This window comes from Cetorhinus maximus, chromosome 21 (genome assembly GCF_964194155.1).
Source record: "Cetorhinus maximus chromosome 21, sCetMax3.hap1.1, whole genome shotgun sequence".
Taxonomy (NCBI): Eukaryota; Metazoa; Chordata; class Chondrichthyes; order Lamniformes; family Cetorhinidae; genus Cetorhinus; species Cetorhinus maximus.
This window is the reverse complement of record NC_135899.1, coordinates 79,783,182-79,808,675: the sequence shown is the minus strand read 5'-3', so window position 1 is coordinate 79,808,675 and position 25,494 is coordinate 79,783,182. Positions and strand designations below refer to the sequence as shown.

The 25,494-nt window shown below is 45.2% G+C and overlaps 1 protein-coding gene across 4 annotated transcripts; it reads left to right on the top strand.

The window, feature by feature from the left end:
* The first annotated feature begins 395 nt into the window (after positions 1 to 395).
* pigv (phosphatidylinositol glycan anchor biosynthesis, class V) lies at positions 396 to 25,412 on the top strand. Of its 4 annotated transcripts, XR_013580059.1 has the most exons (5): positions 4,721 to 4,990; positions 12,064 to 12,218; positions 13,908 to 15,083; positions 16,463 to 17,227; positions 25,098 to 25,412. XR_013580059.1 is itself a non-coding variant. In XM_078567234.1 (4 exons), exons 2-4 carry the CDS (start codon positions 12,147 to 12,149, stop codon positions 16,730 to 16,732), a joined length of 1,518 nt encoding a protein of 505 aa, XP_078423360.1. In that variant the 5' UTR covers positions 396 to 420; positions 12,064 to 12,146; the 3' UTR covers positions 16,733 to 17,513. The 4 variants fall into 4 exon arrangements, 3 of the variants coding, with proteins under 3 accessions (XP_078423360.1, XP_078423358.1, XP_078423359.1); XM_078567234.1 differs by lacking the exons at positions 4,721 to 4,990; positions 25,098 to 25,412 and adding an exon at positions 396 to 420 and having other exon boundaries at positions 16,463 to 17,513; XM_078567232.1 differs by lacking the exon at positions 25,098 to 25,412 and having other exon boundaries at positions 16,463 to 17,513.
* The last annotated feature ends 82 nt before the right edge of the window (positions 25,413 to 25,494 follow it).

The following is a 25,494-nucleotide window of genomic DNA, read 5'->3' as shown; positions in this document are numbered from 1 at the left end:
AGGCTGCAACATCATTATTTTACATATGCCCCCATGTTCTGTCAAACATACACATCTGGGATAATATATATTTCTGGTGGGATAACTCTGCAATTGTATTAATGTATCAAAGGTCACAATATTCTCTCTCGGAGTTCTGTATCACTAGGCCAGAGCTAAAACCAGGCTTGACCCTGAAGCTTGATCTTTGTAGTACTGTATATACACTTTCTCTCATCTTGTAGCTGTGCATTATGGTGCCTGGGCTTCCGTCATAACACAAGGTGAAAGACTTGTTCAGATTGTACGAGCTGTTCCTACGTGAATAACCTATGACCCCATTCTATGCATGAATCCATTTAAAAGCAGCAACCAGCTGATTCCAAGAGATGCACTTTCATTAATTGGACTTGCTGACGCTTTAATACTCCAGAGATACAGGTCAGTATTGCTCAATGACGTTTACATTTGCTACCAGGAGAAATTCTGCTTTCCCTTCTTTCTGCTTGTCTCATTGGAAATCACAGAATCTCACAGTGCAGAAGAGGCCCATCGAGTCTGCACCAACACGTGAGAAACACCTGACCTACCTACCTAACCCCATTTACCAGCACTTGGCCCATAGCCTTGAATGTTATGACGTGCCAAGTGCTCATCCAGGTACATTTTAAAGGATGTGAGGCAACCCACCTCTACCACCCTGCCAGGCAGTACATTCCAGACCATCACCACTTCTGGGTAAAAAAGTTTTTCCTCACATCCCCCCTAAACCTCCTGCCCCTCACCTTGAACTTATGTCCCCTTGTGACTGACCCTTTAACTAAGGGGAACAGCTGCTCCCTATCCACCCTGTCCATGCCCCCCATAATCTTGTACACCGCGATCAGGTCGCCCCTCAGTCTTCTCTGCTCCAACGAAAACAACTATCCAACCTCTCTTCATAACTTAAATGTTTCATCCCAGGCAACATCCTGGTGAATCTCCTCTGCACCCCCTCCAGTGCAATCACATCCTTCCTATAATGTGGCGACCAGAACTGCACACAGTACACCAGCTGTGGCCTCACCAAGGTTCTATACAACTCCAACACGACCTCCCTACTGGTAGGAGTGTGATACAATTAACCTCATACCTCTGATACGGGAAGGGCATATCACTTCTGTTGAGTAACATGTTGACATTTGATGAGAGCAACATTAAGTGCTGCTGTGATGCTTCCTCTGGTGGAATAGCCTATCAAGGCACAATATATGATCTCATGGACCTGTATGCACCTGCACCCTGAGGACCTGTGATGGGAACAAAGAAGGGAAGGGCTGCAATATATAAAATATTTTTTAAAAATCTTAAAATGAAGGACATCAACATAGAAAGAAAAGAGCAAAGAAAAAGTATACACAGGTGATGTCCCCCACTGCACATTTCTCACACCAGTCAGGACATCCCTTGTTCTACCTTCCTCGCATCAATCTGTTCAGTCCATTTTGTAAATAACCACTATAGTGTAAGATGAATAAAACCATTTTTCAAGTCATAACCCCTACAGCATTATTTTCAATGCTTTATTTAGGATAAAAGTTTCACTTCCACTTCCCCCTCCCCATTGTGAAATAAAGGACTGTGTTTGTAAAGTGTGGGGTCAGTTAGTACCAATCCTAGAAGATGTGGGAAACTTGTTCCTGTCTGCATAAATGGACTAGGCTCGCTGCTGGATAAGTAATCCCAGGGATGAACAGATGTTGCACAAACTCTAGCTGGAATGTGATTGGACAGTAATCATCTGCGAAAGACAGGGAATGGCCTAGTAGTATGGCTGTGGAGAAAGGCATCCCAATCCTAGCCCTAACTACTCGCTTACCCTGCTGCATCTGTGCACTCAATGATCTTTCAGTACTCTTCATGGAGCCTTTTTAATACTGATTACCTAATTTCCATTAAATGTCTGTGATAAATTGTGTGATGCAGCATCAAACTATCATTGTCCATGTATCACTTTCCAAAAAAATGTAACTCAAATGTATCAAACACTTCTCACTAAGACAGTGTTGTATTCTTCTTTCTGGATCAATTCAGGTCAGGGCTAGTGATTAAAGATCACCTCTAATTTATCAGATCACCAGAGATCGCTACATAGGGAATGGAATATAAATAAGAATGGAACTCATGGTATAGCAAGAGAGAGACTGTCTCGCTTTCTTGACAGCTAATAACCGGGGCTTGTGCATCAGTTTGTGGCCCCTGTTTAGGTATTTGGGAATTTGGAATTCTGTACTCCAGAGAGCTTGGTCATTGAATATATTGAAGATTGAGATCAACAGATTTTTCGCACTAAGAAAGTCAAGGGTATGCTGATAGGGTAGGAAAGCTGGAGTTGATATAGAAAATCACCTATGATCTTATTGAATGGTGGAGAATACGCAAGGGGTTGTATGGTCTACTCCTGTTCCTACTGTGTACTTATTTTCTGTGTCCCTCTTGATATGCAATGATTCGAACCCTGGGATGGACAGTTAGCTGCTGTGCGAAGGATTGTGTCACTAGTAATGAGAATAGTATCAGTTTTCTTTCAAAAACAAAAATCTGCCACAAAGGAGGAGGAACAGCTGTGCTAGTCTCATCCAAGGTTAATTCAGACTCTAGGTCTGGCTCTTGCTGTTTTTGGTGCTAAATCCAGCTGCTTCATCCTACCACCAGACTTGTAAACCTAGGATTTTGTGGTCTATGAAGACCAACAGAGGTGAGTCAAGTCATTCTCCCCAAAGAGAGTCCTGTATATGAAATGTTGCACATGCAGTTAGGTGCTTTGATGGAGGGAAATATATGTGTAAATGAAAAGAATCATCAATTAAGGCACCAAAGGAAGGACATGAGGTCAGGAGACCAATGGAGGAAGGTGAAGTGATCTTTTTAACCATTGTGATGTGCTACCCTGGTTACAGATGGCCCAGAACTAGATGAGTTCACATGTTAGTGATGGAGAAAATGGATTTCTCAACAGCTTGTTCCAGAGGTCTATCATTTTACAACAAGAAATAATTCTTAAGGGATCTCTGAGCAGACTAGCTTATACAAGGGCTTGTTGGATATTTACAAATAAATACAATGCAACAACTCCTAGCTCATCTGGAAAGAAAACCCCACAGTGCTCTCTCCTTTGCCTCCACCTATCACTGCCCTTCTATCCAGCTTCATTTGCCCCACCCCCCTTATACAGTATATTTTTCACCTCATTTCTAATTCTTAGTTCTGAAGAGGAGTCATCTGGACTCGAAACGTTAACGCTCTTTCTCTCCACAGATGCTGTCAGACCTGCTGAGTTTTTCCAGCAATCTTTGCTTTTCAGATTTCCAGCATCCGCAGTATTTTGCTTTCACCCACGGTGTTCTCGTGGCTGTTAACATTTTTTTATTTGTTCTTGGGATGTGAGCATCGCTGGTGAGGCCAGCTTTTACTGCCTGTCGCTAATTCCCCATGCTTTCTTGGACTACTGCAGTCCATGTACTGTAGGTACAAGAACAGTGCATTTTTCTGGTGTGGTTTGAGACAGCTGAGTGGTTTGCTAGGCCATTTCAGAGGACAGTTAAGAGTCAACCATATTGCTGTGGATCTGGAATCATCAGATCAGATAAGGATAGAACCATAGAAAAGTTACAACACAGGAGGCCATTTGGCCCATCTTGTCCATGCCAGCCCGAGGACACCCAGGTGCCCTTTCTAATCCCACCTTCCTGCACCCGGCCCTAGCCCTGCAGTTTACAGCACTTTAGGTGCAAATCCAGGTACTTTTTAAAAGAGTTTAAAGTTTCTGCCTCTACCACCAACTTGGGCAGCGAATTCCAGACACCTTCCCTTAAGGTTAATGAGTGGATTTTTACGATAACCCAGTAGTTTCATTATTAATGAGGCTGGTATTTTGTTGGTATTGTAAATTCCCCCAGCTGCCCTTGGGATTTGAACTCTGGAACATTGGACTGGGGCCATAGGATTACCGGTCCACCAGCATTACCACAATGTTACTGTTTCCCCACCATTGATCTTTCACGATATTGAGCCTCTGCCAAGGCATGTTTAACTTGCTCCATGTTTTCACATTTAATTATATTAAGCCTTAACAACAAGGTGCTTTGACAAATATTTTACAGTCGCAAATAAACATTTCTGTTCTGTGTCATTGTTTCATTTTACTTCCTTGTACCACTCTCCCTTTGGATGAAGCCCTGGTGTTCAAACACATTTTAGGCTCCTGCCAGTTCAGTGCAATACTGAGAGTTGTACTGTTGGTTGGTGCTATCTTTTAACCAATATCAGGAAAAACAGATTCACTGGTCATTTATCTTATTTTTGTTTGTGGGATCTTTCTGCAAACGATCAGTTGCTGTCTTTGCCCACACTTCAAGAGTAATCCTTTGGCTATGCATGTATTTATTTCCAGCCACTGAGTCATTTGTATCTTTGAGTATCAGAGATGCAGAGGACAGGAGTCACTGATGCATAATGTCTGAATTCAGCCCATGTTTTCCTTTTGTGGAATTACTGCCAATATCAAACATGGCAGCCGGCACCTTCACAGTCAAAGTCAGCAGTTCCCATCATGCTTCACGGGTTTCCACCCGGATGTTATTGCGGGGGTGGGGTCACAGACCCTGCTTTCCGGTGGTGGTGGTGAGTGAGCTGGAGAACGAGAACCGAGTCAGGGACTTCGAGCATCGGCCCATTTGATCGACTTCAAGCAGGAAGAGGGGGGAAGAGAAATCTCTTCTACTGACCTTCACTTTGAAATATCCCAAAGCACAAAGAATGGTTTTGAAGTGTAGTCAATTCTGTAAGGATTTGTGTTCACACAGGACGATCTCAGAAAGATCAGTGAGCTAATAACTCTGCTTTATGGCGGGTGTTTGAGGGAGTCTATGTTGGCTAGAATCCAGTGGAGAACTGTCTGCTTTTCAAACAGTGCCATGAGATCTTTTACTTGAAGCAGAATATGAGACTTGGCTTAACATCTGTTTTGAAGGTAGGCCCCGGTGCAGCACTCCTTTGGCATTGCCCCTTGGACAGTGCCACGCTTTCTTGGGGATTTCACACACACACACACATGCAAATATTGTCACCCATACCTGAGAAATATGTCCCTCCCGCACGCCAGAGATCCAAAAAAAAAATGTCATACACGCAGAGGCCCGACAAATATTGTCACGCATGCAAGGACGCGAAAAATATATCGGGCATGCAAAGACCCGACAAATGTGTCCCACATGCAGAGACCCCCCAAAAAATGTCACATGCAGGGACCCAACAAAATATTGTTTCTCTCATGCACAGAGACGACAAATTATTGACGCAGAGATCTAAAATTGCAGCGATTGCACAAATACTGACACCCTCCAGGGAACTCTTGCACGAATAGAATTTACAGCACAGAAACAGGCCATTCGGCCCAACTGGTTCATGCAGGTGTTAATGCTCCTCACTAGCCTTTTCCCACCTCTCATCATCTAATCCTATCAGTATAACCATCTATTCCTTTCTCTTTTTTAAAATCAAGTTTCCTCTTAAATTGATCTTTGCTATTCACCTCAACTACTCCTTGCAGTAGCAAGTTCCACATTCTAACCACTCTCAGAATACAGTTTCTCCTGAATTCTCTATTGGATTTATTAGTGTCTTATAGTTATGGCCCCAGTTTTGGACTCCTGCAAAAGTGGAAACATCTTTTCTACATCAACCTTTCAAACTCTTTCAAAAGGCTTCAAGGCAGAGATAGTTTGGGTACAAATCAAGCATATTTCCATAAGGAGAAAAGATGGGATATCCCTCAATGACAAAGGGAATAGTCAAAATGAAACAGAAAAAGGAAGTTTAAGTCAGGTGCAGAATACATCAAAAACCAAAATACTGCAGAACATGGAGTGCAAGGGGAAATTGGAAAAAGATATAAGAGCAAAGAGAGAACATGAGAAAAGGGTAGCAGGTAACATGAAATGTAACACCAATGGTGGGAAAACTACTGAAGGCCATTGTCAAGCACAAAATTAATTCTGATTTGAAGAATTATAAAAAGTAGGCAATGTGGTAAATGGTGGCAGACATCAAGGGGCTATAGACTGGTCCAATGGGCAGACGTGGCAGACTCTATGCAGATAAGCATGAAGTGATGCACTTTGGGGGTAATGACACAGAGAGGCAGTATAATCTAAAAGTGTACTATTTTGGGGAGGGAGGTGTAAGACCAGAGGGACCTGGGGGTGCATATTCATTAATCTTTGAAGGTTACAGGGGAAGTTGATAAAGTGGTGAGTCGCTTCTCGGCCTTTTGGCTAAGATCAAGTGTTGCAGGGGCGACACCATGGTCCTGCCATGGCAAGGTCGGGATGGAAGGGCGATAACCAATCGCAATCCAAATCTATACCGTGGGTTACCTATCACCGTCCGAGTCACGGTGAACCACAGCGAAGGAGGATCACCTATGGATCGGGGCTTCTTCACCAGGAGGATCCTGTTGAAGGCGTGCGGCTTCCAAGCTACGGAGATCTTCACCCTGCACGACTCCCGCAAAGGCGGTTATTTTGACGTCACGTTCAAGCGGGTGGCAGACTGCGTCCGGCTCCTGAGGGTGTTCGAGGAGAAGAGAGACCTGCCGGAGATGAAGATCCTGACGGCGGAGCCGCACTTCTCTCTGCCGTTGCAACGGGAACGTGAGGTGATGGTGCATGTGTACAACCCCTTCGTCCCTGTCGCCGACGTGGTCACCTTCCTCACCAGGTACTTCGATAAGGTGGGGAGCGGCACCGAGATTCGAGACGACTTGGGGATCTGGACAGGCAAACGCCTGTTTAAGGTCACGCTAAAGACCGATGGTAAGGGAGCCATTTTCCACCCTCCCTCCAGTTTCGCTATCGGGGGAAACCGGGGCTACCTGGTCTACGCTGGGCAACCCAAGCATTGTCGCTCATGCGGCAAGGCTGGTCATGTGGCGGCCAACTGCAGCGCCTCCCTCTGCAAGATCTGCAAACAGGAAGGGCACCAGACAAAAGACTGCAAACAGGCCAAGTGCTGCAACCTGTGTGGCGAGGCAAGTCACCTCTACAGGACCTGCCCCAAACGCTGCCGTACTTACGCACAGGCAGCCAAAGCCGACCAGGGGGAAGCAGAAGAAAGGTTCCGTGTCACTCCAACCACCAAGGCCCCCAGGGAGCTCAACGGGACAAAGGAGGACACAGAGAGAGACAAGGTGGAGAAAGAGATTGAGGCAACAGAGAGCCAATCAACAGCACTACCCCCTGAACCTCCCAGTCCTCAGGACAGCGAATCAATGGAGGAGGAGGCAGCAGTGGAAAAGCAGCAGGGGGAGTGGCGGACGGTGAAGAACAAGAAAAGTAAGAGGGAGCGAAGAAGAAGCAAAGGCGTTTCCCAGAGAAGCGGCAAGAGGCGTCTCCCATCCGACACGGATGACAAGGGCAGCAGCTCTTCGGATGATGAAGTGCCAGAGCGGCACCGACAGAAGAGGCGGCAAAGCTCCAGGGCGTTGGAGGACGAGACACCCGAGCTCCAGAAAATTGGAGACAACAAGGAGACCAGCGCACCCCAACTTTGCCTGCAACCTGAGGAGGCCAGTGCACCACAGCCCCTGGAATCTGGGAGCAGTGAGGCAATCATCGCACCCCAGCTCCAGGAAGCCGGGAACAGCAACACCCCAGAGGGGGTGAGTTTTGGAGAAGCTTCTCCAGCAAAGGTCATCTCAAAACCCGCTCTCTACGTGAACCTCCAGATGCCACTGGAGCAGAACACGGCCAAGGAGATCTACCTCAGCCCATCCAAAGTGAAGGAATTTGAGCTCACTACGGGTATGAAGGAGCAGACTAAAGGTCTGGGACTCTCAGAGACAGTGGGTTTGGTAGGAGAATAAATGCTTTAAAATGGGTTTAAAGATTGTATCCATAAATGTGCGTAGCATTAAATCTACTACGCGATGTGTTGCGACCTTGGACTACCTAGCCAAGGTCAAAGCTGACCTGTTGTTTCTGCAGGAGTGTGCGATACCGCACCTCAGCTCCTACAGGCAATGGTCACGATGGTGGTCCCACGGGCCATCGATCTGGTCGGGCGGAAACGACTCTCGTTCCTCCGGCCTGGGTATTCTGCTGTGGGGAGGCAACTTCACCGTCTCCGAGGTCAAGGAGGTGGTGGGCGGGCGACTCCTCGTAGCAGACGTAATGTACAAGAACGCTCCACTCCGGTTAATTAACGTGTATGGCCCGGCACAAGGGGCTGAGCGGCTGGAGGTTTTTCAGCAGCTCCCACTGCTGCTGGCGACCTCCAGGCCGGTCATTCTGGGCGGGGACTTCAACTGCATCATCGATGCGGCTGGACGATCCGGCAGGGCCGGAAGCAGATTGGACGCTACGTCCAGATCCCTGATGGAAACAGTTAAGGATGCCAAGCTGCACGACGTCTTCAGCAACCCTGCAGACGGAGCGCAGCGTAGATACACCTGGTCGCGGCCAGACGGGTCCATTCGTTCCAGGATAGACTTCCTGTTTGTGTCCCGTGCATTCACAGTCAGATCCACCGAGGTCAAGCCGGTGTTCTTCTCTGACCACTGCCTCCTACTGGCGGACTGCCACTTGGAGGAAGACCTGAGGGTGGGCAGGGGGGCATGGAAGCTAAATGTGCAACTGCTGACCCCAGAGAACATTGAGGAGCTCAAGAGGGATTACAAAGGTTGGAGAACCGTGAAACCCCTCTTTGAGTCCCTGACACACTGGTGGGAAGTGATCAAGGGAAGCATCAAGAGGTTTTTCATCCGCAAAGGCACCCAGAAAGCTAGAAAGGAACAGAGGGAAATGTCCCGACTCCAGGAAAAGATGCAGAATCTGCTCCGGCTGCAGTCGATGGGGGTCGATGTCAAGGAGGAGCTCCAAGAGGTGAAGGGCCAGCAAGCCTCGCACTTTGCCTCGGAGGCCTCCAAGATCATCTTCCGTTCCAGAGTCCGCTCCGTGGAGCAGGATGAGACGTGCTCACGTTTCTTCTTCCAAAAGGTACACAGAGAGCGCTCTGTGATCAGCAGCCTGAAGGAAGAAGACGGCTCAGTAAAGTCATCACGGTCCGACATTCTGAGGATCAGCAAATCCTTTTATGCCGGACTGTATGACGTGAAGCCCACGGACAGCACGGCCTCCCAGTCCTTCCTGTCCTCTATCACGGAGGTCTTAGACCACAGTACGCGGGAGAGCCTAGACAAACCGCTAACTCCTGACGAACTGACTAAGGCCCTCGAGTCCTTCGAGAAGAGTAAAACCCCCGGAAGCGACGGCCTGCCGGCGGAGTTGTATTCGGCTCTGTGGGACTTGATCGGCCCAGACCTGCTAGAAGTGTACGAGAGTATGCTCCTGGCCGGCAGCATGTCAGAATCCATGAGGAAAGGCATCATCACCCTCATCTACAAGCACAAGGGGGAAAGGGAGGAAATTAGAAATTGGCGACCCATTTCACTGTTGAATGTGGACTATAAGATTCTGTCCAAGGTCATCGCCAACCGGGTCAAATCCGCTCTGGAATTGGTGATTCACCCTGACCAGACCTGCTCTGTGCCAGGCAGGAAGATCTCTGACAGCCTGGCGCTGCTCAGGGATACGATTGCCTATGTACAGGACAGGGGTGTGGATACCTGCCTCATCAGCTTGGATCAGGAGAAGGCCTTTGACAGAATATCGCACACCTACATGGGGGATGTGCTCTCCAAAATGGGCTTTGGGGAGGGAATTCGAAATTGGATCCAACTGCTCTACACTAACATCAGTAGCGCAGTCTCAATCAATGGGTGGGAAACAGATAGCTTTCCGATCAAATCTGGAGTCAGGCAGGGCTGTCCTCTCTCGCCTGTCCTTTTCGTGTGCTGCATAGAACCCTTTGCCGAGTCCATCAGGAAGGATCCGGGCATAAGAGGAGTGACGATCCCAGGCAGTGGAGGCACTCAGGTAAAAGCCTCCCTGTACATGGACGACGTCGCCGTTTTCTGCTCGGATCCGCTGTCGGTGCGCAGACTGATGCACGTCTGCGACCAGTTCGAACTGGCCTCGGGAGCCAAGGTAAATCGTGGGAAGAGCGAGGCCATGTTCTTTGGGAACTGGGCTGACCGATCCTTTGTCCCCTTCACTGTCAGGGCTGACGGCCTGAAGGTGCTGGGGATATGGTTCGGAGGGACCGGGGCATGCGTTAGAAACTGGAAGGAGCGAGTGGCTATGGTGAAAAGGAAACTGGGCATGTGGGAGCGACGCTCCCTCTCCATTGCGGGTAAGAACCTGGTCATCAGGTGTGAGGTACTCTCGCTGTTGCTGTACGTGGCGCAGGTCTGGCCCATTCCACACTCCTGCGCGATGGCGATCACTCGAGCCATCTTCCGCTTTATCTGGAGGTCGAAAATGGATCGTGTCTGCAGGGACGCGATGTACAAGCCTCTAGATAAAGGGGGAAAAAACGTGCCCAACATCGCCCTCATACTGATGGCCACCTTTGTGTGTGGCTGCATCAAGCGGTGCGTAGACCCTCAGTACGCAAACACCAAGTGTCACTACGTGCTGAGGTTCTACCTGTCCCCGGTGTTGCAAAGGATGGGTCTGGCCACGCTGCCGCGGAACGCTCCAAGTAGTTGGACCGTGCCGTACCACCTGTCCCTGGTGGAAAAATTTATGCAGAAAAACACCTTTGACCACAAGTCCATCAGGCAGTGGTCAGCACGTAACGTCCTAGAGGCCCTGAGGGAAAAGGAGAGGGTGGACCCTGTGGGATGGTTCCCCGAGCAGACTGTCAAAGTCATTTGGCAGAATGCCTCATCGCCAGAACTTTCCAACAAGCACCAAGACGTAGCTTGGCTGGTGGTGAGAAAGGCCCTCCCCGTCAGATCCTTCCTACACGCCAGGAGTCTCACCCCCTCTGCACGTTGCCCTCGAGGTGGCTGTGGTGGGGAAGAGACCGTTGTTCACCTCCTTGTGGATTGTGCCTTTGCAAAGAAAGTCTGGAGAGAGATGCAGTGGTTGCTGTCGAGGTTCATCCCGAGCAGTTCTGTGACACAGGACTCTGTGCTCTACGGGCTGTTCCCAGGGACACACACCGAGACAAACATCGACTGCAGCTGGAGGATCATCAACTCGGTGAAAGACGCGCTTTGGTCTGCCCGAAACTTGTTGGTCTTCCAGCACAAAGAGTTGTCCCCGACCGATTGTTGCGGACTGGCACAATCCAAAGTCCAGGACTACGTGCTGAGGGACGCACTAAAGCTTGGGGCAGCTGCCGCAAAGGCGCAATGGGGAAGGGTCGCTGTCTAAGACCTTTCTACCACAGCGCACCGAGAGACTGGGAACTGTTTAGAGCCCCTCGGGCTGTACAGATCAAAATGAAAGGCTGTAAATGATTGTAATATTGTTTGTACTGATGCACCTGGTGATACATTTTGTAAAAGTTTAACCTGGATTGTACCCTTGTAATGTTGTTTTTGAAATGGTTTTGAATGTGATTGAAGATTTTTTATGAATAAAGTATATTTTTACAAAAAAAAAAAAAAAAGTTGATAAAGTGGTGAGGAAAGTGTTTGGGCTTTTGCTTTTTTTAAAAATAGGGACATTGAATATAGAAACTACAAAGTCATACTAAACTTTTACTAATTACTGATAAAGCCTCAACTGCAGTATTGTCTGTATTTCTGGACACCACAACTCAGGAAGGTTATCAAGGACTTGGAGAGAATACAAAGAAGGTTTACCAGGATAACATCAGGAGTGAAGGACTGCAGTTACATGGAGAGATGGAGAAGCTGAGGTTTTTTTTTATAGCACAGGGAGACACTGACAAGAGGGAGAGTTGTAGAAGGCTGGGGGGTTCACAAAGGATTGTGGGCCAGGAGGCTGTTGAGAGGGTATGAATCAGCCATTACCTATGGGAAGGAGCAGGCCTCATTGGCTGATGCAAGTTTAAATTTTTCTATGTCACTGTAACTCTGTTTTCAATCCTGACTGTGTGTTGCCAGTATTTAGTGTTTCCAATATTTCCTGATCTGGGATGTTCCCATTAACATTCTTAATCCAATTTCAGGGATCATGAAATGACAGCAATTGGTTGCTGTCAGTGCTCAGAGTACCAGTGCTGTGATCTGATTGGAGACCTACACCAGGAGCATGACGGTGTCTGACCTCCAGTCGGTCGTGCACTTCGCCCTTTGTTCCAGAATCCTGACTGTTCTTTTCCAGGTCAGTTTCTAATCCTTGTACAGTTGCAATTTCATTTGTTAAAGGAATACTCTAAGGAGAAGTGAAAATGCTCACATATATAACACGGATCGTATTTACTACCTGTCCCAAAATGTTGGACTTTTCCAAGGCACTGCACCCTGGATTATGACCAGTGTTGACAGGGTTTTGGTTGAGCAGACTGTCTATGAGTTACATTAGTTCCCACTCTTCTCCATTTGGTACTGGACCTGAGAAACCCGTTGCAATTTTGGGATACATGTCCTTGAATGTGTTGTCACCTCCCAAATTCATGCCATCTTTCCATGTTTGAATTCCTCCAACCAGTTTTCCACTCTGCCACAGTATTGAAATGGCCCTTAGCAAAATCACAAATGATATCCCATGTTACTTTAATTGTGGTAAACTATCCTTCCTTGTCCTGACCTGCCTGCAGCCTTTGACACAGTTGACCATATCCTCCTCCTCCAATCCCTCTCTTATCCAGCTGGGTGGTTCTGTCTCACCTGGTTCCATTCCTATTTATCCACTCGTAACCAGAGAATAACCTGCAATGGCTTCTCTTCCACTCACCATCGTGCCTCTACTTGCTGACCTACATTGGTTCCTGGTCCAGAAACACCTTAATTTTAAAATTCTCATTCTTGTTTTCAAATCCCTCCATGGCATTGCCCCTCATCCCTATAACCTTCTCCAACCCTATAACCCTCCAAGAACTCTGCACTCTACCAATTCTGGCCTCTTGTGCATCCCCATTTTACATCACTCCACCCTTGGCGACTATGCCGTCATCTGCCAAGGTCCATACTTTGGAATTTCCTCCCAAACCCCTTCACCACTCCCTTACGACACTTCTTAAAATCTACCTCTTTGATGAAACTTTTGGTCACCTATACTTATTGGATCAATACCAGGTTTTTGTTTGATAACACTCTGGGATGTTTCACTATGTTACAGATGCTACATAAAGATACATTGTTATGCAGTTGTTGAAGGTGCTGTCTCAATGTGGTACTCTCCTGAAGGAGCTAGCTCTCATTAGGGTCCGGAGGGTCACGACTCTCAATGCTATGCTGTTCCTGAAGGCATTAACACTGAGGGATAGAGGTGCTAACTTTCACTGGGGTACTGTTCCTGAAGGCGTTGGCTGTCACTGGGTACTGCTTCTGAAGGTGCTGACTGTCATTGGGGTACAGTTCCTGAAGGTGTTGACTCTTACTGGGGTACTGTTCCTGAGGGTACTCACTCTTACTGGAGGTACTGCTCCTGAAGGTGCTGACTGTACTGTGAAACTGTACCCAGGCTGCCAAGCATAGCTGTCACTCCTTGGCCTTACTTCTTCAGAAAGCTGCTATCTCAGCACAGACTGGCTGGAGACCAGGAGCTTCCTGCTTTGTGTTTTGTGTGGTTCGACTTGCCGGTACTAAACCCGAACTCGAACAAGAAGAAAATCCAATTTGCTCCAATTATAATCAGCTATTCTCTTCCTAGATTTTCTAATAATGAACATTTTTTAATTGAGTAAAAAATGTCGGTCCTTCAGAGAAACTTGTTTCTAGATGTGATTCTTCAAGCAGTACATTGCTTTAAGGGTCTTGCTATCTTGCGACCGGTTCTGTGTTTGACATAGTTTAATGGGTAGGTTTGGGTTTATGTTGAATTTACCTTGCTTCTTTGTTCCTTTCCCAGATGATTTTCAATTCTCTGATCCCTGATCACAGAGCAGATGCATTCCGAGCACCCCAACTGCACAGTTTGAGCATCGGCGACACGTTGCTGGAGATCGTGTTAGGTGGTTTCTCTAGATGGGACGCACAGCACTTCCTGTTTATAGCGGAATTTGGGTACATCTACGAGCATAACTTTGCTTTCCTGCCATTGTTTCCAGTGAGTCTCCGGGCCATGGCAGAGACGGTTCTCAGACCCCTCCAATGGCTGTTGAACCTCCACAGTCGGCTGCTGCTTGCAGCAGTACTACTGAACACGCTGATCTTTGTCCTGTCAGCAGTCCTTCTGTACCAATTGGGTGTCGTTGTGCTCCGGGATCACCGGCTGGCCTTTCTCTCCAGCCTTCTCTTCTGCCTGACCCCAGCCAACGTCTTCATGTCTGCAGCTTATTCTGAAAGCATGTTCGTGCTGCTGGTCTTCAGTGGAATGCTTTACCTGGAGAAGGGGCGACCTCTGATCAGTTGCATTCTGTTTTCCTTGTCTACAGCAGTTCGCTCCAATGGGATTGTAAATGCAGGATTTCTGTTTTACTCCCAGCTGAGGCATTGTTCATTGTATGTGAGACACAAGCTAAAGGTTACAGAAAAAGATTCGTACAAATCATGGTTCAATCTCGTCCTTCGGTCTGTGCTGCTAGTGGCTACAGGAATAGTGATGATCATGTTGCCCTTTGTACTTTTTCAGTGTTATGGATACTTGATGTTCTGTATGTCAACTGTGAATTCAGCCCTGGACATTCCTCAGCCTCTGCTGCAGCTGGCCAGGGACAAGGGCTATCGTGTCCCTGATAAGGATAGTGTGCTGCCTAGTTGGTGCCATCACCGATACCCCATCATATACTCTTACATTCAGGACACATATTGGAATGTGGGCTTCCTGAGATATTACCAACTCTGCCAATTGCCCAACTTCCTGCTGGCATTCCCAGTTGTGGCTTTGGGAGTGTGGGCAGTCTGGCAGTATGTGCGTGCTGATCCCTGGTATTGTGTACAGCTGGGTCTGGGCTGCAGAAAGCTGAAGAAGGAGACTGAAGAGGACAGCAAACCACTGTCTAGCTTCTATAGACACCGAGTGTTTGTCTATATTGTTCACGTGACAGTACTGCTGGCATTTGGCATTTGCTTCATGCACATCCAAGTGAGAATTGTTTGAAAAGATGATAAACATTGGGTGCATGGAGATTACATGTGGAATGCTTGGTCAATTTCACCCAGTATAATCCCACTCTCCCACTCACTACCTACACATTTTAATATCCCTCCAGTCTAATCATACTCTCCTCACTACCCACACCTTTTAATATCCCCCAGTCTAACCCCACTCTCCCACTCAGTACCCACATCTTTTAATATCCCCTAGTCTAATCCCACTCTCCCACTGAGTACCCACACCCTTTAAGGCGGTGGCGTAGTGGTATTGTCACTGGACTAGTAATCCAGATAATGCTCTGGGGACCTGGGTTCAAATCCCACCACAGCAGATGATGGAATTTGAATTCAATAAACATCTGGAATTAAGAGTCTAATGATGACCATGAAATACCATTGTTGACCATCTGGTTCACTAATGTCCTTTAGGGAAGGAAATCTGCTGTCCTCACCTGGTCTGGCCTACATGTGACTCCAGACCCACAGCAATGTGGTTGACTCTTTGAACAAGGGCAATTAGGGATGGGCAATAAATGCTGGCCTAGCCAGCGATGCTCACATCCCACGATCGAATATAAAAAAAACCCCTCAGTCTAATCCCACTCTCCCACTCAGTACCCACACCCTTTAATATCCCCCAGTCTAATCCCACCCTCCTCACTACCCACACCTTTTAATATCCCCCAGTCTAATCCCACCCTCCTCCTCAGTACCCACACCTTTTCATATCCCCCAGTCTGATCCCACTCTTTCACTCAGTACCCACACCTTTTAATATCCCCATTTCTAATCCCACTCTCCCACTCAGTACCCACACCCTTTAATATCCTCCAGTCTAATCCCACTCTCCTCCTCCCTACCCACACCTTTTAAAAGCCCCGATATAATCCCACTCTCCTCCTCACTACCCACACCTGTTAATGTCCCCAGTCTAATCCTACTCTCCTCAGTCCCATAACTCCACGTTTTTCAAACAGCTAACTCTCCTTTAAAAGAATTCATGTACTCTGCTTCCACACTGACTTGTGACAGAATTTGATGTCTGGTTTGGGCACTGTAACTTTGTGTAGCTCTCATTGGGGGCAGAGAAATCTGTACTGAACTGAATTGAGCATCATGGGACTGATGGCAAATCTGCCTACTATTGACCTGGGAACAATTAGATTTAAATGTGTGGCGATAGGTCATCAACCTTAAACATTAACTCTGTTTCTCTCTCCATAGATGCTGCCAGACCTGCTGAATATTTCCAGCATTTTCTGTTTTATTTCAAATTTCCAGCATCTACATGTGTTTTGCTTTTGTTTAAATGTGTTTTTTTTTCTTGAAGATGTGAAATAACTAGTAAATCTCTTGCTTTCTGTGCAGGTTGTAACCAGATTCCTAGCCTCCTCCTCACCCATCCTGTACTGGTTCACTGCTCATCTGCTCCAGGAAGTGGAGCCTGGACATTTGGCTCAGGACTCTACAACTTCACCTCTCCCCTACAAGTTTGGGATATTTCCCAGAAACCAGCTGACTGCTCTGCTTTGTGACTGGAGGGGCTGCAGTCTAACTGCGCGCTGTGTTCTTGGATATTTTTTACTGTATTGGTTCCTTGGACTTGCTCTGCATTGTAACTTTCTCCCTTGGACCTGATCACTTGGAGAAGCTGACTCACTGCTCCCCTGGTCTTCCTATCTGCTAGTCCACTGTGTTTGTGGGATAGATCCCTCCCAGTTCTCTTCAATGTCACCCATTTTTCTTGGCATTGGGTGTACTGTGGTGCAATCAGGATTGAGGCTGGGGTGAGCAAAAGAACATTAGAAACAAGATCAGGAGTAGACTATACAGTCCCTTGAGCCTGCTTCACCATACAGTAAGATAATGGCTGATCTTTGACCTCAGCTCCACTTTCCTATATGATCTCCATATCCTTTGGATTGAGTCCAAATATCTGTCTACCTCAGCTTTGAATAGAGTCAATAACTAAGCCTCAACAACTGTCTGGGGTAAAGGATTCCAAAGATTCGCCCTCTGAATGAAGAAATTCCTCCTCATCTCAGTCTTCAATGATCAACCCTTTAGCTTGAGTCTATGCTCCCCCATCCCCCCAAAATTAATGTATTGGACCTTCGCTCTACTGCCTCCAAGGTAAATATATGTCCTTAGGTAAGGAGCCCAAAACTCCCAACTGTAGTCTGACCAAAACCCTTTACAATTATAGCAAGAATTCCTTACTTTTGTACTTTAACCCCTTTGTAATAATGGCCAACATATCATTTAATTACTTGCTGTACTTGCATGTTAACTTTGTGTTTCTTGTACGAGGACACCCAAATCTCTCTGAACACCAACATTTAAAAGTTTCTCACCATTAAGAAAATATACTGATTTTCTATTATTCTTACCAAAGCAAATAAACTTGTATTATACTCCATCGGCCACCTTATTGCCCACTCACTTAAACTGGATAATGCTGCACAGCAAGGTGTCAAAAACCGCGGGTTCTGTAACCATAGGCGCAGTGATGTCACATACTGCCACATGACCTGCCCACACTCTAATGATGACCCTGTGACTGTCACAGTCCAGCTACCCTGCTTCCCACCCCCATTCCCCCCCACTCCCCAAACAACTCCCTCTTTCCCTTTCTGCTGGATGCAGGATTGGTTCAATCCTGCTAATTGGTTATGGTCAAAGTAGATCCAGAGGCTGGGTATTCTGCAGCAAGTAACTCGCTGACAGTTACTCTAAAGCCTTTTCAATGCTTAGAAGGCACAAGTCAGGGGTGTCATGGAATACTCTGCACTTTCCTGGATGAGTGCAGCTCAACAACTGAAGCAGCTTGACACCATCCAGGACAAAGCAGTCTACTTGATCAGAAGCCCCTCCACCATTAGCATAACATGGTTGCAATGTGTATCATGTACAATATGCATTGCAGCAATTCGCCAAGGATATTTTGACAGCATCTCTCAAAATCATTACCTCAAACAACAGCAGCAGCAGCAGCTTGCATTTATATAGTGCCTTTAACGTAATAAAATGTTTCGAGGCACTTTACAGAAGTTTAATAGAACAAAATTTGACTCCAAGCCACATAAGGAGATAGTAGGTCAGATGACTAAAAGCTTGGTCAAAGAGGTGGATTTTAAGAAGCATCTTAAAGGAGGAAAGGCCGACAGAGGGAATGAGGGAGGGAATTCCAGAGCTTAGGACCTAGGGAGCTGAAGGCATGGGCGCTAGCATTAGAGTAATTAAAATTGGGAATGCTCAAGAGGCCAGAATTGGCAGAGCACAAAGATTTGGGGGGATAATGGGGATGGAGGAAATTACAGAGATAGGGAGGTCTGAGATCATGGAGGGATTTAAAAATAAGGATGAGAATTTTAAAATTGAGGCATTGCCTGCCCAAGAGCCAATGTTGATAAGCAAGCGCAGGAGAGGTGTGTGATGAAGACATGGTGAATTAGGACATGGGCAGCAGAGTTTTGAATGATCTCATGTTTGTGGAGGGTACAGAGTGGGAGGCCAGCTGGAATTGCATTGGAATAATCAAGTCCAGAGGTGGTAAAGGCATGGATGAGGGTTTCAAGAGCAGATGAGCTGAGGCTGGGGTGGAGTCAAGTGATGTTACAGAGGTGGAAATAGTTGGTCTTAGTGATAGTGCAGATGCATGGTAGGAAGTTCATCTTGATGTCAGTTATAACACCAAGATTCTGAACAATCTGGTTCAGCCTCACATGTTTGCCAGGGAGAGGGATGGAGTCAGTCACAAGGGAATGGAGTTTGTGGCGGGAATGAAGACAATGGCGTCTGTCTTCCTAATATTTGTTCATGAGACCACATACAACAACCTCTTGTATGTAATGCTTTAATGTAGTAAAATGTCTCAAGACTCTTCAAGTAGCATTATGTAACACAATTTGGCACCAAGTCACATAAGGGGACAATAGGGCAGATGACCAAAGGTTTGGTCAAAGAGTTTGGCTTTAAGAAGTGTCTTAAAGGAGGGCAATGAGGAAGGTGGCTTCAGGAAGGAAATTCCAGAACTTAGGGCCGAGGCAGCTGAAGGCATGTCTGTCAATGATGAAGCAATTACAATACAGGATGTGCAAAAGTTCAGAATTGGAGAAGCTAAGAGATCTCACAGGATAGTAGGGGTAGAGGAGGTAACAGAGATAAGGAGGGGTGAGATCAAGGAGGGATTTGAAAACTAACAATGAGAATTTTTAAATTGAGCTATTACAAACAGGAGCTAATGAAGGGCAGTGAGCACAGGGGAAATGGATGATCTGGACTTTATTCAAGTTAATATAGGGACTGCAATGTTTTGGATGAACTTAATTTATGCATGATGAAAGATGGGAGTCCGGTCAGGGCTACATTGGTATAGTTGAGACTCAAGGTAACCAAGACATAGATGAGGATTTCAGCTGCACATGAGCTGAGGCAGGGGTGAATTTGCGCAATTTTATAGAAGTGTAAGTAAGTGGTCTTATTGATGGTGTGGATATGTGATAGGAAGCCCATCTCGAGGTGATGCAACACCAATATTGCAGACAGTCTGGTTCAGCCCCAGACAATTGTCAGGGAGAGGGATGGAGTCAGTAGCTAGGGTATATAGTTTGTAGCGGGGACTGAAGACAATGGTTTTGATCTTCCCAATATTTAGGTGGCAGAAATTTCTATTTGTACAGTACTGGATGTTGGACAACAATCTGATAATTGAAAGGGTTGTAAAGAACATATCTTTTTATTTCTGTTGGACTATTGTAAAGAACTTACCTTTCTGTTTCTATTGGATTGTGGATTAAAATTACAATGTCTGCAGTTTGAAAGACATGTCTACTGGAACAGTGTGAGGGATATATACAGTGTTGCTGTCCTGGAACAGAGTGTGCCATGAAAGACAGGATGGTGCCAAGAAGGAGTCCAGTCTAATGGGGAACTACCTGGCAACAACATTTTAATTGGCTCTGAACCAGGTGACCAGGGTTTGTATGAGAGCAGTGCAGCAGAGAAAAGCTCCTAGCCTGAAAAGAGAAAAGACCAAAAACCTCTTTCTCCTGTGTATGCAAGATTCCAGTAATTCGACAATAATAGCTAGCTGGTTTTTTTCCCCCCTCATGTCTCTATAACCTGCTGTCTCTCTGGAAAAGGGTAAAATCACTGTTAGAGACATTGAAAAGCAAGTGCTCAACCAGTGAACTAAAGACCGAAAGTGCTGGGAAGACCACCTCGTGTCATCAACAAAGGAATTTGGAAGACATCAACCAAAATCAACCCATCAAATCCTGTACTCTGGAATTGGTGCTATTGAACTGTTTTATCCCACCCTTAAAATCCATGTTTTTGTGTGTCTTATACGTGTGTTAGAAATGAGCAGTTCATAAAGTTTACAAACCTGGTGCTCGTATTCTGTTAACCTAAATTAAACAGGTGGGTTGATCAAACTTTTCACATTTGTCATGGCTCGAGGAGCTGTGGGGCTTGATTTTGCAGCGCACTATCCCCAGTGAGTCACGAAAAAAGTTTGGGGCCTTGGGTCCGAGATATTGGAACAAAAGATGACGACGATTTGGCTGTAGATTTAGTAAGTCATAAAAGCTAAAAAGAAACACCAGGTTTGTACTATCAAAAATAAGATGGCACTGGAAATTGCTAAAGCTTTCTTGCAATTGGAAGAGATGTCCCTGACTATTTTACAAGGGATCCCAAAAGCCAGGTTAATCGAATTGGCAAGTAAATTAATAGTAGGATTGCCTGCCAAAGCTAGGAAGGCAGACATAATTGAAGGTATAACACAGCATTTAAAGTTGGAAGTGAAAGCTGATACTAGTGAGTCACAGCTGGAGGTAGTGAGACTTCAGCTAGAAATGAAGAAGCTTGAACTTGAACAAACAAAGGAAATGAAAAAAAGCTTGAGCTAGAGGCAGCATAAAATGGAAGAGCATTTCAAAAGGAAGAGGCAGAAAGGCAGGGGAGAGCAAGAAAACAAGAAAGGGAATTAGAAATGGCGAAGTTAGAAAAGGAGGAAAGAGAAAAAGAGACAGAGAGTTCCAGCTTAAAATGCTGGCAGTTAAAAAAGAGACACCAGTAGATGAGGCAGGACTTATTTCCAGATCAGGACCCAATGGGGAGGTATTTAAATATGTACAAGCTCGTCCAAAGTTTGAGGAAAGGGATGTTGAAGCATTCTTTATTTCATTTGAGAAGATAGCTAAACAGACGAACTGGCCAAAGGAAAACTGGACATTGCCCATGCAGAGCAAATTGACAGGTAGAGCACAGGAAATGTACGCCTTGCTGTCAGAGGAGGTTTTGAGGGATTATGATGTGGTGAAAAGGGCTATTTTGAGTGCATATGAATTAGTCCCTGAAGCATCCAGACAAAAGTTTTGAAATTTAAGGAAACAGCCTGTGCAAACTTACATTGAATTTGAAAGGATTAAGCAAAGTAGTTTTGACAGGTGGGCATGAACATTAGGAGTTGAAACTACCTATGAAGTCCTCAGAGAGACCATTCTCTTGGAAGAATTTAAAAACTCCCTACCTTATGTGATAAGAACTCATGTTGAAGACCAAAGGGTTGCAACTGCTAGAAAGGCAGCAGTAATGGCTGACGATTATGAGCTGATCAATAAAACTAAATCTTTTTTCCATCACCCCCACCCCATAAATTTGAATGGGATAGAGAGAATGAAAGGAAGGCAAGGAGCCAGGATAAAGAATGGATAGCTGGGAATAATTTGAGATCTCCTCCCCAGATCAGGAAGGAAGGTACTGAGGGTGGAGGTGAAACTTGAAGGGCTAAGTGTTTCAATTGTAATAAAGTGGGACACATTCGTTCAGAGTGCTGGAAGTTGCGAGGGAAGCCCATAGGATTTATTGGAGTTCGTAAGAGTGAGTCCAAAAAGGGAACTCAAAGAAAATGGCATGGATCAAATTGTAGCTTTAACTACAAATAAGGGACTAGAGGTAACCGCTGCTGTGAATGCAGGTGAAGTGTATAAGATAGATGAGAAATGTAAAGGGTTTTTGTCTGAAGGAAAGATAACCCCTTTTTCATCAAATGATGCAGCTAAACCCATACCTATATTAAGGGACACAGGAGCTACTCAAACTCTTTCTGGAAAAGGGTCTAGTTTTCCCTCCAGAGAGTTCAATGAAAACTAAAGTATTGGTAGACGGGATAAGTGGAGAGTATATCCCGGTTCCGTTGTACAAAGTGCAATTGGAGTGTGATTTGCTACCTGGATCGGTGGTTGGAGTGGTTAAGAAATAACCTGTGGATGGAGTTGATTTACTCCTGGGGAATGATTTGGCAGGAGTGAAGGTTATAGCTTCACCCCTAATTATGGAAAGTCTGAGATAGTCTAAAGAGACGGAGCAGTTACAAGGACAAGTTCCTGGTATTTTTCCATCATGTGTGGTGACCAGAGCAATGGCTAAACAAAGTCCATCACCAGAGGTCAAAGTAATACCATGAGCACATGCTAGAATAGCTAAAACTTTCTTTAAGGATGAGGATAATTCAAAGGAAGTGTTAGGCAGGTCTTCATCAGTTGAAGCTCAGAAAGCAGATCCAGAGTTAAACAAGTTAGCACAGTCTGCTTACACTGAAGCTGAGGCAGAAGGAGTTCCGGAATGCTATTACATTAAAAACGGAGTTCTGATGAGGAAGCGGAGACACACACAGACCTGAGGATGAGGAATGGACGATTGTTCATCAGTTAGTGATACCGCCCAAGTATCGGAGGGAGATACAGTGAGTGGCACATGAAATTCCTATGGCAGGACATGTAGGAATACGGAAAACCTAAGCATTGATAAACAGGCATTTTACCTGGCCAAGACTTCGTAAGGACGTAGTGCAATTTTGTAACGTGTCATACATGTCAGGTAGTAGGTAAACCTCAACACGTAATCAAACCAGCACCTTTAATACCCATACCCTTTTGAAGAACCATTTAATTGGGTATTAGTAGATTGTGTAGGACCATTACCCAAAATGAAAGCAGGACATCAGTATATCCTTACAATCATGGATATGACAACCCAATTTCCAGAAGCTATTCCTTTAAGGACAATTACAGCTAACGTGGTAGTGGAAAAGTTAACATGGTTTTTCACACGTTATGGCCTAGAAATTGAAATACAACCTGACCAAGGTTCTGACTTCATTTCAAAAATTTTCCAGGACATAATCAGCAGTTTGTGTATCAAACAACTAAAGTCTACCGCCTATCATCTACAGACAGGGAGCTTTAGCGAGATACCATCAGACTCTCAAAACCATGATTAAGACCTATTGTCATGAATACCCAAAGGATTGGGACAAAGGATTAGATTTCTTACTATTTGCTACCAGAGATTCTCCGAATGAATCTACTGGATTTAGTCCATTTGAATTGATCTATGATCATGAAATAGGATGTCCATTAAAAGTGATTAAGGAAAATTTTCTAAAGTAGAAAGATGAATCCTCCATGTTGAATCACATGTCCATCTAAACGTGGATTAGAAAAGGCACTTGGGTGTCCTCAGGCTGGCATGGACAGGATGGGCCGAATGGCCTCCTTCTGTGCTGTAACTTTTCTATGGTTCTATGTTTCTAGAAAGACTCACAGAAGCATGCAAAGGAGCTGTGTGGTTTATTTAGACAATGTTGTAATATATAGTAACATATGGGAAGAACATGTAAAGCAATTAGAGGACCTGGTTAAACAATTGCAGTTGGCTGGCTTTGTCATAAATCTGGCCAAAAGCGAATTTGCAAAAGCAAGGGTAACTTACCTCGGTCACATTGTAGAACAAGGGCAAGTGTTGCCAAGAACAGCGAAAGTGAACACACTAATAGAATTTTTCATTCCCAAAACTAAATGAGAAATCGTGAGATTTTTGGGAATGTGTGGGTTTTATCGAACGTTTGTGCCTAACTTCAGCATAAATAGCTGTATCTCTCACCAATTTGTTAAGAAAACAGGCAAAAGTGGTATGGCCAGCAGAATGCCAAGCAGCCTTTGAAAAACTGAAGGCAATCTTAATAAATGAATCAGCGTTCATGTTGTCCATGTGTCACATACCTTGTGATGAAATGCATTTTTGAAATGGCATTTCATCTCTTTTAAGGGTGTTGACTTTACCAAACCTTTTAAAATGGCAATTGATGCTAGTGACTTGGGGATAGGTGCAGTCCTATTACAAGATGATAAATTAGGGATAGAGAAGCCAGTGGGGTACTTTTCCAAGAAACTAAATCAATATCAAAGGAAGTAATCTACAGTAGAAAAAGAAACTCTAGCATTGCTGTTGTCTCTTCAACACTTTGAAGTTTATGTCTGATACGATAACAAAGAAACACTAATCTACACTGACCATAATCTGCTGGCGTTAATTGAAAAGTTTAAAACTCGAAATGCGAGAATGTTTAGATGGAGCCTATTCTTTCAACCACTCAATGTAACGATTGTTCACATTGCCAGCAAATATAATGTGATCGCAGATGCATTGTCCCAGGTGTAAAATACTGAAATGAGTTAAAGGGGTAAGAAATGTTGAAGATTGTATAAGGGGGAGGAAAAGTGAATGAAAGTAAGTCTCGCATTTTGTTGTCCATGTGTCACATACCTTGTGATGAAATGCATTTTTGAAATGGCATTTCATCTCTTTTAAGGGTGTTGGCAATTAAAATTACAGTTTGAAAGACATGTCTACTGGAACAGTGTGAGGGATATATGCAATGTTGCTGTCCTGGAACAGAGTGTGCCGTGAAAGAAAGGATGGTGCCAAGGAGTCCAGTCTAACGGGGAACTGCCTGGCAACAACATTTTAATTGGCTCATAACCAGGTGACCAGGGTTTGTGTGAGAGCAGTGCAGCAGAGAAAAGCTCCGAGCCTGAAAAAAGAAAAGACCGAAAATGTCTTTCTACTGTATTTGTGAGATTCCAGTAATTCTACAATAATAGCTAACTGTTTTTGTTTTTTTTCTTATATCTCTATAACCTGCTCTCTGGAGAACCCTTGTCAAGAGGAAAAGTGGAAAATCACTGTTAGAGACATTGAAAAGCAAGTGCTCAACCAATGAACTAAAGACTGAAAGTGCTGCGAAGACCACCTCGTGTCATCAACAAAGAACTAAGAGGAATTTGGAAGACATCGACTAAAATCAACCCATCGAATCCTGCATTCCAGAATTGGTGCTATTGAACTGTTTTATCCCACCCTTAAAATTCATATTTTTGTGTGTCTTATGTGCCTTGCACGTATGTGTGTGCAGGGATTTAAGAAGGGGTAGCGTTTAGGTTATAGAGTTAGATATTAGCTCACATTTCTTTCTTTTGTCACTGGTTAAAGACAATTTGTTCAAAACAGTTACTTATTAAGTTTACAAACCTGGTGCTCGTATTCTGTTA